Raw genomic sequence first — 14148 nt, 5'->3', positions numbered from 1 at the left:
TGTGCAGAGCTGCAAACTACAGAGAAGTGAAAAGAAGTCTGCTTACTCTAACGTGCACATAAGGGTCTGCATCAAGGATAATATGTGTCACTACTGAGAAATGGATTTGATATGCAGCCAACTGATAAATCTAAATTTATTAATTTATTATTAATGGAATATTATTATTCTTTCAGATGAACAGAAGAGAATAAAAATGTATTCTTGAGGTTTTCTCCCTTAAACAAGCCTAAATGCCAATGACATTATTTTAAAAAGTCCCAAGGAGAAGTAATTTTCTATTCTGAAGCGATAAGAATTAATCCATAACAGTAAATTAGTGGGGCGGGGGCAGATATTAAACTACTTTGGGTTTTTCCTCCTCCTATATTTCATTCCTTATTTATCAGATAATTCATTATCAACAGGATGAGGAGGCCAGGGCAGTCAACTCTTTTGCACCTTCTGTTAGGAAATAACTTAGTTTTTCAAATAAACAACAAATAAATAACAATAACAAAACAGGTACGAAGGTAGAAAGGCGGCAGAGATGTGGGGGCTATCCAGTTGAGTATCACATGTACAACTATCTACCTGCTGCACAGAAGTCCCTGGTGTGTGTTTGGTGCAATGAGCTCCTAACCCTCAAGGGACAAGTTCGTTCAGTTGAAGCCAAAATTTGTAACCTGGAGAAGCTGAGTAAACCAGAAAGGGGTTGTGGAGAAAACCAGAGGGGGCATGATAGAAGGTCCCAGTTCTAGTTCTTCCACAGATCTTGGGGAAGAAGGATGCAACTCTAAGAAAGAGAAAAATCATCCCTTAGAAGGAACACATTCTTTGGGGGATGAACAGATATCTTTCTGCACCAAGGATATGCAGTGGGCAAATCTGTCATTGCAAACATAGACAGCTGGGCTTGTGATGAGCACAAAGACCATATGATGAATTGCCTGCCCTGTGCAAAGTTTGCAGATATTACCTAGCTACCTAGCCTATTAGTGCTAGATTGTGGGGTAGGGGGTAGGGGTTTAGATTTGTTGGGCAGTGGGGAACATTTTGGGATAAGCCAGAACAGTACAAAAGGGATGGGCTCTAATTGAGTCAGAGTGGTATCAGACTACATGGGCAAGCATTGAAAAGGTGTCAGAACAGCTTTTAAACTAAACTTTGACAGGAGCTGTGGACCTTCTGGTTCGGGTTGAATCATCCTTGGGGGATGAAAATGATACCAATTGTTCAAATGGGGACAGGGTGGAAATGGAATTAAACTCCCTTCTTCTTTGTCCCACTTGCATAGGAGAATCCAAGTGAAGAAGATGCAGCAATTGTAGATAAAATTTTATCTTCCAGAATTATAAAGAAAGAAGTGAGTAAATATTGGGATATGGGTTTATGGTTCACAATTGTAAAAATATATAAATGAATCTTGAAAAACAGAATACTGTGTACTTTTTCAGATTACTGGGGGAGTGACAGTGGAAGCAGAGGAATTTTTTGTTAAATACAAAAACTAGTAAGTATTGCAGTTAAGTTGCTATATATTTCTATTCTCACACATTTGATGGCATATAATGGGCTGTTTAATGCAACAGTTGAATTGATTATGGTTGTCACTGATGTTTTAGTCGTTTTATTGGGTGGTTGTATTTAGTGGATTGAGTCGCCTTGAGTCTTTGTGAGAAAGGTGACTAAGAAATCTTTTAGTTTGATATTTGTTAAGCCTGACCACAATCCTAAGGTCTGTGTGGAAGAAGAGGTTTATACATATAGTTTGGGCTTTTATCCAAATGTTCCATAGTACCAGTATGACTTTCGTTGGCCCTTTCTACTCCTAAGGATTATCCCAGGAAAATGGAGGGATCATCCCTGCCTGCTCCCGGGATCCCCTGTGTTTCATTTGCATGCACAGAGATGATCCCGGGCCAATCCCTGGAAAAAAGGCAGGGGTAGAAACGGCCTAAGTTTGCAAAGCAGACAGGTAGCTTTTGGTTTTGGAGCTCTTCGTATGAGTAGAGATGCCACAATCAAGCGAGAGTGATTAACAAGTGGAACCAGGTAGATGTGCTCCTGCTTATGAGGGCAACAATCTTTGCTTTTTGATTGTATGCATTTTATTGTAGGATTCAGTTCTAAAATGCAGGCTCCTTGCCATTGTGGTTTCATTTCAAAGTTCAGGAACAGGGAAGTAAGAACATAATATATCAAAACCTAACATTCAGTTTCTTTGAAGGATTTATCTAACATTGCTTAGGCCATGTGATAAAATAAATATAACAGCCTATTCTTGCAGCAGTGTGCTTTCATATTCTTTTGTAATTCTAGCTCCTACCTCCATTGTGAATGGGCTACAGAACAACAGCTTTTAAAGGATAAAAGAATCCAACAGAAAATCAAGCGTTTCAAGCTGAGGCAAGCACAGAGAGCCCATTTTTTTGCAGATGTGAGTATGTTTTTTTTTTAAAAAAACCAACAACCTACTAATCTAATTAAAACATTGATTTCCAGAAGCCGGCACACACTTTACTGTTCATTATGTTGTGATGTTCTCTCTCACTCTCTCTGTTCTTTCTCATTTTTCTTTTAGCAGTCAAATGATATAAAGGTTTTTTTAAAAATTTAAAACACTGAAATAGTAATATTAGTTCTTAGGAAATTTAACCAAGTAATGCTGACCATTTATTTTCAGTTTTTTTCTAGTTTGAAATTACAATGAACCATTAATATACGAAAGTGCTAAATTATACCATTCTAGATTTTAACATTGCCACAGTGTTAGGTAGATCATTTAAGTAATTATAAGAATATACTCAATTTCAGATGGAAGAAGAACCTTTTAATCCGGATTATATCGAAGTTGATCGGGTATTAGAGGTCTCCTTTTGTGAAGATAAGGACACTGGAGAGGTAGGGATCTGACCCAAAAGAACCATATATAACCTGAGGCACACATTACATGGTCTCTTTCATGATCAAGAAAGCATATTCAGAATAGTGGATGCACACACAAATATGTCTATCTGTATGTATGTTCAAATTGTAAGGTTTCCTGAACTTTAGGAATAGGGCAGAATAAAGCATGTAAATAAATAAATAAAATATTTAATTATTCAAACATTTTGGATTCCCCTTTCTCTATTTTGTTACTCTACTGCCAGATATAATTTTGCTTAATTCTGTACTAAAAACGTTTTCATATTGTGAGGGAGATTTCTACTTAAAAAGATCAGATCATTTCTAATATTTCTCTTACATGGAGGAGTAATGTCTCAGTCCCTTAAGGGTCTCTGTGGACATGGTCTCAGGCAATCGTAGCATTGTAAATGTAGGAGCTCCTTGCCCTAAATTGAGGAGGCATGTGTTTTTCTTCAATATATAGTTTAGTTTGACCTAATGTATGTTAGAATACAACAAGGCAAATGGCAACCTGATAACACAAGTAATTTTCCCTACCACAGCCTGTTACTTACTACTTAGTAAAATGGTGCTCATTGCCATATGAAGACAGCACATGGGAGTTGAAAGAAGATGTAGATCAAGGAAAAATAGAAGAGTTTGAACAGCTGCAAGCTTTACGGCCTGATTCAAGGCGATTGGTAAGTGTCGTGGGCTGTAGCTGCTCACGTTTCCCCAAAGAGTCAAAACCAAGGAAAGTTCTTGGGCCAATCCACAAAGCTTTATTGTAAACATATTGTAACACTTTGTTGTAAACATATGTAAACTTTATTGTAACACTTCTGAAACACAAACTAGGCACCTGTATGGGAAGATTCCCCCTAGGCAACGTTATGCAACTAAGCAAAACAATTGACCGTTCAAAGGAAAGAAAAGGCTTTTCAAATGTCCCAAGCTTCAAGGTGGAGGAGGAAGCGGCGCCACCTTCTCACGCATCCTCTCCGACTGTCTCTTTGGTGCTAATCTCGCTGAACATTTGAACGTTTTAACTTCTGGCGATTCCTAGCATCGAGTAATGTTTTGGAATGTTTACCCCCGGAAGTTGACTCCCTGTCTCCTGAGAGCGTAAGATCTAGCTTTGAGGAGACAGACTCCAGGAGTGGCGCATTTGCAGCTGGAGGCTCTTCAGTGTGAACTTCCTCCCCCACTGGCTCGGCAGCTTCTGAATCAGAATCTGTTTCTGATGGACTCCCTGCATCACCTAGTCCCAACACCGGAGCAGTAGGGGGCATACATGACAGTAAGAATGAATGAAGATAACTAACCACCCCTCTGAGAGAAATTGCCAGGAAGGATTTCTTCTCCCCTCCAATTGCATGTCTTGTCTGAGCTGTGGTCCTGAATTTTCTCCATTTGTAGACTATCTGTCTGACTGGATTGGTGGAGCCTCAAATCTTTAGAAATAGTTTTGTACCCTTAGACAGATTAGCCGCAATAATTACATTTTTGAGGACCTCAGAGTTGTCGTGGCATGACGTATTTCCACACAACTGTATGGTTAAGTCCAAACTCACAAAGTTTCTGATCCTTCTGTAGGGTGGGGCCTCCCAACTTCACCCCTGCAGATCTATGTAATTACTTTATTATTCCCTTTAATTGATCTGATGCAACCAGGCGTTCACTTATATTTACACATACCCTGACCCTATTGGATATTTAGAAAAGGACTGGTTTTGATTCACAAAGGCTATCATAGTAAAACTATGGTATTTCCATTATTATTGTTAGGGTTCATAAACGTTTTCTCACCATTGTAACAGATTCCGGAATGGTGAACATAAGAAACGCAATAGTAAAATGATAAAAACATTAAAACACAATATTTAAATGATTAAAAACAGAATGCAATAAAAAATGTGGCTGGTCATTTAAGGAATGCTTCCTGGAACAGATCAGTTTTCAGGAGGCGGAAACAACACAGTATTGCCGCCTTCCTGACCTCCAGGGGCAGGGAGTTTCAAAGGAGAGGGCCACTACTCTAAAGGCTCTTCTCCGGGTGGACTCCAGTTGGGCCATAGGTCCATATGGAATGACCAGGAGTGTGCTTTCAGATGACCTCAGTGACTGGGCAGGTTGGTAAGGGAGAAGGTGCTCTCTCCCAGATATCCTTTCCCAAATTGTTTAGAGCTTTGTACATTAGTATCTGGATGTTAAACCTGACCCAGTAGTGAATAGGCAGACAATGCAATTCCCTCAGCAGAGGAGTTCCATGCTGTAAAGGGGCAGCTCCAAACAATAGCCAAGCTACTGCATTCTGCACTAGCTCCAGCTTCCTGAGCAGCCTTAAGGGCAGCCCCACATAGAATGAATTGCAATTATCCAGTATTGAGGTTACTACCATCTGTACCACTGTGGCCAAGGAGAGGCTGTAGTTGGCAAACCAGCTGAAGCTGCCATGACTGCTTGGGCCTTCAGCAATGATGATGGATCTAGGAATACCTCCAAACTGCAAACCTGATCTTTCAGAGGAGTGCAACCCTGTCCAGAACTGGCAATGAGCACATCTCCCGGACTCAGGAACCACTCACCCACAGGGCTTCCGCCTTGCCAGGATTCAGTTTCAGTTTATTTGTTTCATTCATTGGTGTATGTAACTAATTGGTGTAGCATCTCTTTATTTTTTATATATGAAATCAAGCTCCAGGCATATACTTATTTTGTTATCCCCCGTCCCCCAAGAAAACATAAAACCCTTCCAGTTTCTTTCGAGTGGCAAGAATGCCTCATTCTATATTTTATTTTATCTCTAAGGATCGACCTCCTCCTAATTCATGGAAGAAGATAGAACAGTCCAGGGAATATAAAAATGGCAACCAACTCAGGGAATACCAGTTGGAAGGGCTCAACTGGCTCCTCTTCAACTGGTATAATAGGTATGTGCTCCAAATGAATCAAAGCAATTACGATGCTATAATTGCTTGGAAGGAGGTGTATTTAAGTGGAAACTATTAAACGAGGAAATGTTGAAATGTGTGTAAATGGATAGTCTATGATTTTAGACCTTTTTGATGTGTGTTACTTTTTTATTAATTTGTAAACCGCCCAGAGAGTATAGAAATGCAATAAATAAATAAATAAATAACTGTCTTATCTTCACATATAACATCTAATGACAAAGGAAGAAGAATTACCAACCAATTGTTTTTCAGTGATAACAGTCCCTTCCTGTTGTGGATATACAATAAGATAAAAGTTGGTTGGAGGGTTGAGCATAAGCTAAGATTTAATCTAGTACCATGTATAAGTAAAATACCTATAGAAAGCATACAAAATCGTAGAAATAACATTGTCTTGGGTGCCACTCATTATGTGCCCTGGGAAACAATGGAAGTAGTAAGAATTTTGTAATGTTCTTTCATTCAGCCCTTGCTATCTTTGCAGCTTTTCTAGTATTAAGTTCTTGCGGTACACAAAACTGAAAATCCTTCAATCTTTCTTACTCTTAATGGTCTAAAGTTATCCTGAAAGTGTACTAACAAAATGCTCTTCTGCTTTCAGGCAAAACTGCATTTTAGCAGATGAAATGGGTCTTGGCAAAACCATCCAATCAATTACATTCCTCTATGAAATCCTCTTAACTGGTATACGAGGACCTTTCCTGATCATAGCTCCACTTTCTACCATAGCCAATTGGGAAAGAGAGTTCCGTACATGGACCGATCTTAACGTTGTGGTATATCACGGGAGCATGATTAGCAGGCAGATGATCCAACAGTATGAGATGTATTTTAGGGACTCGCAGGTAATTTTCTATATTCATTTCTAAGTAGTAAACTAGTATAAACAGGATTAATTCATTTGCATGCATAGTGCTATTGATTCCTTTTGTGACTTACATGGTTTTTAATCTATTTGAGAATCAGTTTGGACTGTCAGTATAATGCACTGAAAACGACCTGTAATATCTGGAGGTATTAGATTATACTGCTTCTGCATATCTCATCACAGCAGAGTGTGTGGATAGAAATTTGCCAATGTGAGACTTCACCGTCATGATGGTTGCACATCTTGATGGAGATAATTGTGTCTTTGCATCCTTCCTTTGAATTTTTGGCTTTTCCCCCCTGGTTCATTGTGTGTTGTTCCAGTAAGTGCTGTGCAATGGTACTGCTTGGCACATGATTTTTCAAGGTTTGATATAGGTGTTTACCAGCCATATACTCTACCCATACATCCTAAGAAGCATCCCAGTCATCCTGGCATAGCCATCAACTGCAGATGTAAAAAAAAGAATGATTAAAGATAATGAGACAAATTATGTCATGTTCATTCACTCTCTCCTAGGGCCGTGTCATTAGAGGTACATACAAGTTCCAGGCCATAATCACCACTTTTGAAATGATTCTTGGTGGCTGTCCAGAACTCAACGCAATTGAATGGCGATGTGTTATTATTGATGAAGCACACAGATTGAAGAATAAAAACTGCAAACTCCTAGAGGGACTCAAACTCATGAATCTTGTGAGTGTCTGTTCAGTTTCTTAAAATAATGAGATGTGACTCATTTAAATGAAGATGAATATATATGGAAATTAGAATGTTAAACTGGAAATAAAGGGAATGTGTTTCACAAAACTACTAGCTTCAGTGGGTTGTATTGTCCCTTCTCCCTTCCCACTACATCTGTATAGTTTATGGGGATTGGGGTACTCAAGAATTTATCCAATTTCCTTTACAAAAAAATCTACAAATATTTTGTAATTTGGAAATCAGGGAGGGGTGTGTGTTCCTACTTGCTTAATGTTTCAGTTGTTTTACTACCGTATGTATTTAATGATACTATGCATGAAATTTGCTATATGGCTTAGCTCCCACTGCAGTATAAATCAGTTATGCTATCTACTGCTTGTATATAGCACATAATTTATTCTGTTGTTTGAATTCTTAGCACATGCTTTGTAAGAATTACATCTTAGAAAGGTTCAGGCCAAATCTCATTGAAAGCAATGACAAAAAGTATTGATTTTAAGATATAATATAATGTCTCAAAGACATTAAAAGTTATTCAAATGCTTGTTTGAGACTTTTACTTATAAATTAGTGTATGGGTACTATCTCAGTACTTCCTTATGACATAGTATGAGGTCTCATCACTTACATGTTTTGCATGATATTCTAATATATATAGGAGCACAAGGTGTTGTTGACAGGCACACCACTGCAAAATACAGTAGAAGAACTTTTCAGCCTTCTTCACTTCCTTGAACCTTTACGCTTCCCAGCAGAATCTACATTCATGCAGGAATTTGGAGATCTTAAAACAGAGGAACAGGTATTAAAAACATTCACACATATTCAAAAATTAGAATTTGGTGGATTTTTCATCTTGTAATTATAATCCGCTTAACAGATAACATTAAATCAGTGTATCTTTCTCTGCTAGTCTTTAGCACCCTTTGAAAGCGATTTGTTCCTTTTAGCTGTCAGTAGTAATAATGCAGAATTTTTTTTGAGGGAAAACCTGTAAATCTATATGCACTTTTATATGTGCAGATTCTATGTTCTTACCTAATTTATGGGGATAAATATGTTGGGCAGAATCCACAGAGCTACTTCTGGAGCAGCAAAGGATAAACTAGAGAGGGTTTTTTAATGTACTTTTTTGGACAACAAATGGCCATGACATTGCAGAACAGCTTTTGATATTTTCCCTTTGTTTTGAAAAATGGCCTGCCAAGAATCTTGCAGGGCTGTTGTTTAAACAATGGCATTTTGATAGATTGGTAATTAGCCTTCCCTTAGAAATGTTAGAAAATCCAAAAAGAAACATTTGAAGCAGAGAACAGGGCATTACATTTTCATGGTTGGTAATGTAGGTCCCCCAGAGGGGGCCTCCAGTTCATCGTACTCCAGCAGCTCCTGTTTTATAGAGCTGGGCTCCAGCAACAGCTAAAGATCCATCTGACTGATTCTGCACACTGTAGGAAGCTGTGGCCTTGCAATGGTATGAAAATTAGGGATGTGCTCCGCTTCTAATCGGACCGGAGAAGCAGGAGCGGAGCAGGGGGCTTCGCCTGCCCTTAAGGCGGAGGTGAAGAGGATTGGGGGCCAGCAGAGCATGGCGAAGAGGATCGAGGTGAAGGCGGATCCTTTGCCTCGATCCGGAGCTCCGCCGGAAAGGTAAGTGGGGTTTACCGGGCCCTGCCGCTGTTGCTGTCGCCCATGCGGCGACAGCCGCAGGGCCCGGTAACGCCCCCCCCCCCGCCCTCCTCTCCCTTACCTGCCTCCGTCCGCGGTCCATCAGCATCTTCAATTGAGCCCGCGGTTCAAACAGGAAGTCTGGGCTGCTTGCGCCCCAGACTTCCTGGTTGAACCGCGGGCTCAATTGAAGATGGCGACGGACCGCGGACGGAGGCAGGTAAGGCCCCCCTCTCCCTTGGTCCCTTACCGGGCTCTGCCACCGTCGCCGCACGGGTGGCGATGGCAGCAGGCCCGGTAAACCCCCTGCCCTCCTCTCCCGGCCTTACCTGGCGCCACTCCCCTCCACTGCGGAGCTCCGATTCGGAGCCGGAGCTCCGCGGTGAAGAGGAGCGGAGTGTAGGCGGCGCGGAGCGGAGCGGGCCGATCCAAAATTTTCGGATCGGCCCGCGGGGCGGAGCGGGGGGTCCGTGCACACCCCTAATGAAAATGTTAGAATGAAATTAAGCTATACCTATACCACTACTTAAATGGCTCCACCTTTATGCCTTGTTTAGGATTAAACTAGCTCTAGTTCCAGCATACTGACTTAAAACATCTTATGGAGTTTTCTATTTATATAGGGGTTTAACTAGTTGTTTTTATTTTGCGTAGGTGCAAAAGCTGCAAGCTATCCTGAAACCAATGATGCTGAGGAGGTTAAAGGAAGATGTCGAGAAGAAGTTGGCTCCAAAGGAAGAAACTATTATTGAAGTGGAGTTAACAAATATCCAGAAGAAATATTATCGAGCTATTTTAGAGAAAAACTTTTCCTTTTTGTCAAAAGGCGCAGGGCAAGCTAATGTACCCAACTTAGTTAACACTATGATGGAACTCAGGAAATGCTGCAATCATCCATATCTTATCAAAGGTATGAGAGAGCTTCGGCTATTGGGCGGTATAAAAATGTAATAAATAAATAAATAAAAATAAATAAAGGTATATGTAAAAACAAGACATTTTAGTTACTTCAGGCTTTGTTCTTGGTGAAGTCATAATTAGGATGAATTCCATAAGGATACCCATAAAGAAGACAACTATAGCTACCTAGTCCTTTTTCTGTACCATCAGATTTTTAAAAAAATATCTTCCTTTGGACATTTAAAATTTGCTTAAATGTTTATGAATTGCCATTCTACACACTGACAACTAATGTAAGAAAGGGTCGTATGAAAAGAATCAAGAGGTGGTTGTGGAAGAGAATCGGCCCATAAATGCACTTTGTGGAGTAGGCCCTTACATTATTATGATGTGTAGTTCTGATCAAAGTTGTATCAAACATGACTGTATTTAAAAAGGAGAAGCAAAATGCACGCATTTTATATTGTATTGTTTTATCTGACACAGGTGCTGAGGAAAAAATCTTAGGAGAATTTAGGGAGACCCACAATCCAACTGCTCTTGATTTCCACTTGCAAGCAATGATCCAATCCGCTGGGAAACTGGTCCTCATTGATAAACTTCTTCCAAAAATGAAAGCAGGAGGCCATAAGGTGCTTATCTTCTCTCAGATGGTTCGCTGTCTTGATATCCTTGAAGATTATCTTATACATAAAAGGTACGATGCTATTCATATTGCAGATAGCCATGTTAATGGCATATGAACATAATTGCTTTTGAATTGACTTGGTTCATGCGCTAAACTATGAGTAATGACATGCTGAGAAATCAAGTGATATCAATATGTGAACTGGCATTTAAGGACTAGTTGTGCAGTTCCTTGCACCACAGTTGGAAGCCTGATCTTATACACCAAAGCAGCACAGCAGAGACATCAGTTTTAGGTACCACTATTATATAAATTTTAAATAAATATTCTAGTGGACTGTAAAAAGGCATGTAAATGAAAAACACACAGAGCTTGAATACTCATTTCTGAAAATTAACACCAGATATAAAGTAATGGCTGAAACTTATGGCTGACTATGTTTGGGCAACATATTTGGGAATATTACAAATGTTTTAGCCTTTGCGTATCTATATAGAGATTTAATGACTGTGAGACCTGTCAAGTACTATTCAGACCGATGCATGTAACAATCATGTCCACTTCTAGTTTTGTGATATTTCTATCATAGTTATGCAGAAAGGCATAATACTTACTAAGCACCGATGCAATGCAAATGCAGATGGAATTTTCTTCTTAAGGCCCCAGGAAATGTGAACTTGCTTGTCATTGCCCTTTGATTGGAATTGTCAAAGCTGATACATTACAATACATTACAAAAAGCGTAACTTTGGGAATATGGCTGCCTGCCAAATGCCTGTGGGCTACTGGATTAACTGCTGTGCAGTTTTATGGCTGATTAGTGGTGAAGAAAACTTATGGCACTTGTAACGAGTGAATAATGAAAAAGCTACATTGTAACCTGCTTACCACACACAGAAAGATTCTGCTACTGTGCTTGTATATTGGGGAAGCCAGAAGGCATTCTTATTCTTATATATATATATATTATAGGAGTTAGATAAGACATTCTAAAGACAAAATTAACACCCATAATTCTAATACACCTTTTATATTCACAAAGACTGGAAGAAACTTCTCTTATTAGTACACAATCTTTTGACAGTGCAATCCTGTGCATGTTTACTCAGAAGTAACTCCCACTGTATTCTATGAGATATCCTCCCAGATATGTGTGCGTAGCATTGCAACCTGAGTTGCATGACCATGACTTCTTAGTTAGTCATAGAACAGCTACTTGCATCCACCTGGTTCTCTGAACATTTTTAAGCTAATAGGTTACTCTGTTAACCCAACAACAACCCATGGGTTCAAACTGTTTAACCATCAACAACCCAGAGGGCTGGGTTCGGATGTCACCTCCCAGGAATGAGGTTTTGATGGATGAATTCATAACAAGCATGTTTAGCGAAGTGGAAGAGACGAGCAGGCGGCAGGAGGCAGTGCACACACTTGCATTTGGCCCCAACAACACATAGGTTATCGTTATGTGCAAACCGAGGCCATGGTTTTACATGTTCACCTGAATGTGGATTAGATGCACGTTAACCCACATTTAAGATGATGTATGACTGTACTTTAAAACCTGGCAATCTGATACCTGCATCAGATTCTAATCTAGGTTGTTTTGAAGACAGCAGTACTCCAAAATACTTGGTATTTTGGAATTACAGGCTATTCTTTAATGGCTTCCTTTTTGCACTTCAAAGGTACCTGTATGAGCGAATCGATGGAAGAGTAAGAGGGAATTTGCGTCAGGCTGCCATTGATCGATTTAGCAAGCCAGACTCTGATCGGTTTGTTTTCCTTCTCTGTACAAGAGCTGGTGGATTGGGAATTAATTTGACTGCAGCTGATACTTGCATAATTTTTGATTCTGACTGGAATCCTCAGAATGATTTGCAGGTAATTTTATTTGCGTGACTAACCCTCCTGCCTTGGGGCCTAAGTACCTATAAGATATCTATAAATGAACCTGCTTCATCTGTTCCACAGTAAAAGAGCAGGTGTGAACAAGTAGGATTGCATAAAGGTGCTTGCAGGCTAGGTGAGTCATATAAAAAGAGGAGGCATTCTCAGACCTACAGTGGGTTCAGGCCATTTGTGGTTTTATAAATGTATAAGAGTTAAAACAATAAAACATCTATTGAACAGATCTACAAATTTTGGCTGGCCTTGATGGTCAATGAAAAAATTGTGGCTTTCAGAACCGTGTCTCTACCCCAAAGACAGCATGAAATAAGGGACACACCTCTGCTCCCCTCTCCCAAGTCCATACTTGACCCTGCAGTTGCTAGGCACTCTCACTGTCCAAGTCTAAGGTAGAGGAAGGAGGCAGTTTTGTATGGGCTTGTCTCTACATGGGCTTCGTACTCTCAAGCTGAAACAAATCCTATGCTTTCTCTGAACTTCAGACAGGGGTGGAAAGCAGTGATCATCCCACCGTCTTTACAGCTCCGGGATTGGTGGAAACCTGAGGTTTATTACACTTGTCAGAAGGTGTCTGAGTAGTTGCCATGGCGAGCAAAATTGTACGATGTTCTAAAATACACATAGTTAAAATATCAGGCTAGTTTCCCTTGTCTTCCTCTTTCTAGGAAAACTTAATATATTCTAAACATTTTTCATTTAGAATGTGTATGCATGTGTGTGTGTGTGTGTGTGTGTGTGTGTGTATATATATATGTTGTGCTATAAGAAGTTTCGGGAATGTATGATTATGTAATATTTCTACCTGAGGATGTATATGTCTGTATCTTTTTCTCAGGCCCAAGCCCGTTGCCATAGGATTGGTCAAAACAAAGCAGTGAAAGTCTACAGACTGATAACTCGGAACTCTTATGAAAGAGAGATGTTTGACAGAGCAAGTCTGAAGCTCGGCCTAGATAAGGCTGTCTTACAGAGTATGAGTGGAAGAGAAAATAGTGTTGGTGGTGTACGTATCCTTTTTCTCCCTATCTCCCCCCCCCCCCACACACACACACACATTGCTTAAAGGAATCGGAATTTGAAAAGGAAAAAAGAAGAGCCATATGATTTTCCAGCCATTATTCCAGAGTAAAAGAGGAACAATATATTAAAACTTTACCAGAACAAGATCTCAGAGCATTGCACAGCATCTTTGCTCTCTATTTTATTTATTTATTTCAAATGTTTCTTGGCTGCCTTTCAGGGCAGAAGCCCTCCCAAAGCAGTATACAGCAATATATATGGGTATGGATATAATATGGGTATACTTTTCCATTATATCTATACAGTCTTTTTTCCTATTGCAACCAGTTTGTTTGATCTGGAAAGTTGGTTATGTTAGAGAGGAAATACTGTTGTTTAGGGCTTTGTTGCTGGGAGTATGACTTGATGGAGAGTCAGCAAAACATAACTTGTGAATCCTTGAAATTTTACATGTATCGTAGTATAAATAAACATCTCTTTATAATAAAGAAACACATATAAGTCTGAGATGTCAATGTTAGTGTAGTTGCACACATAACAAATTCCATAATAAAATATTAATATGGAATAATATAATTATAATGTTTTGCAATGTTTCCACTAAAGATCTAAAGGACTGG

General features: G+C 39.6%; 1 protein-coding gene across 9 annotated transcripts in view; it reads left to right on the top strand.

Moving 5' to 3' along the window:
* CHD9 (chromodomain helicase DNA binding protein 9) overlaps positions 1 to 14148 on the top strand; it is a 71240-nt gene that overhangs the window by 38078 nt on the left and 19014 nt on the right. For all 9 annotated transcript variants that reach the window (XM_063141279.1, XM_063141273.1, XM_063141271.1 and 6 more), the window contains 13 exons: positions 1277 to 1345; positions 1437 to 1492; positions 2302 to 2419; positions 2797 to 2883; positions 3435 to 3572; positions 5683 to 5804; positions 6430 to 6673; positions 7216 to 7392; positions 8060 to 8203; positions 9724 to 9979; positions 10456 to 10666; positions 12286 to 12481; positions 13344 to 13511. In XM_063141279.1, the coding sequence (XP_062997349.1) occupies positions 1277 to 1345; positions 1437 to 1492; positions 2302 to 2419; positions 2797 to 2883; positions 3435 to 3572; positions 5683 to 5804; positions 6430 to 6673; positions 7216 to 7392; positions 8060 to 8203; positions 9724 to 9979; positions 10456 to 10666; positions 12286 to 12481; positions 13344 to 13511 (1986 nt within the window). The remainder of the gene's footprint in view (positions 1 to 1276; positions 1346 to 1436; positions 1493 to 2301; positions 2420 to 2796; positions 2884 to 3434; positions 3573 to 5682; positions 5805 to 6429; positions 6674 to 7215; positions 7393 to 8059; positions 8204 to 9723; positions 9980 to 10455; positions 10667 to 12285; positions 12482 to 13343; positions 13512 to 14148) is intronic.

Source organism: Elgaria multicarinata, chromosome 14 (assembly GCF_023053635.1).
Source record: "Elgaria multicarinata webbii isolate HBS135686 ecotype San Diego chromosome 14, rElgMul1.1.pri, whole genome shotgun sequence".
Classification (NCBI taxonomy): domain Eukaryota; kingdom Metazoa; phylum Chordata; class Lepidosauria; order Squamata; family Anguidae; genus Elgaria; species Elgaria multicarinata.
The sequence above is the reverse complement of the archived record's forward strand: the minus strand, read 5'-3'. Positions and strand labels throughout refer to the sequence as shown.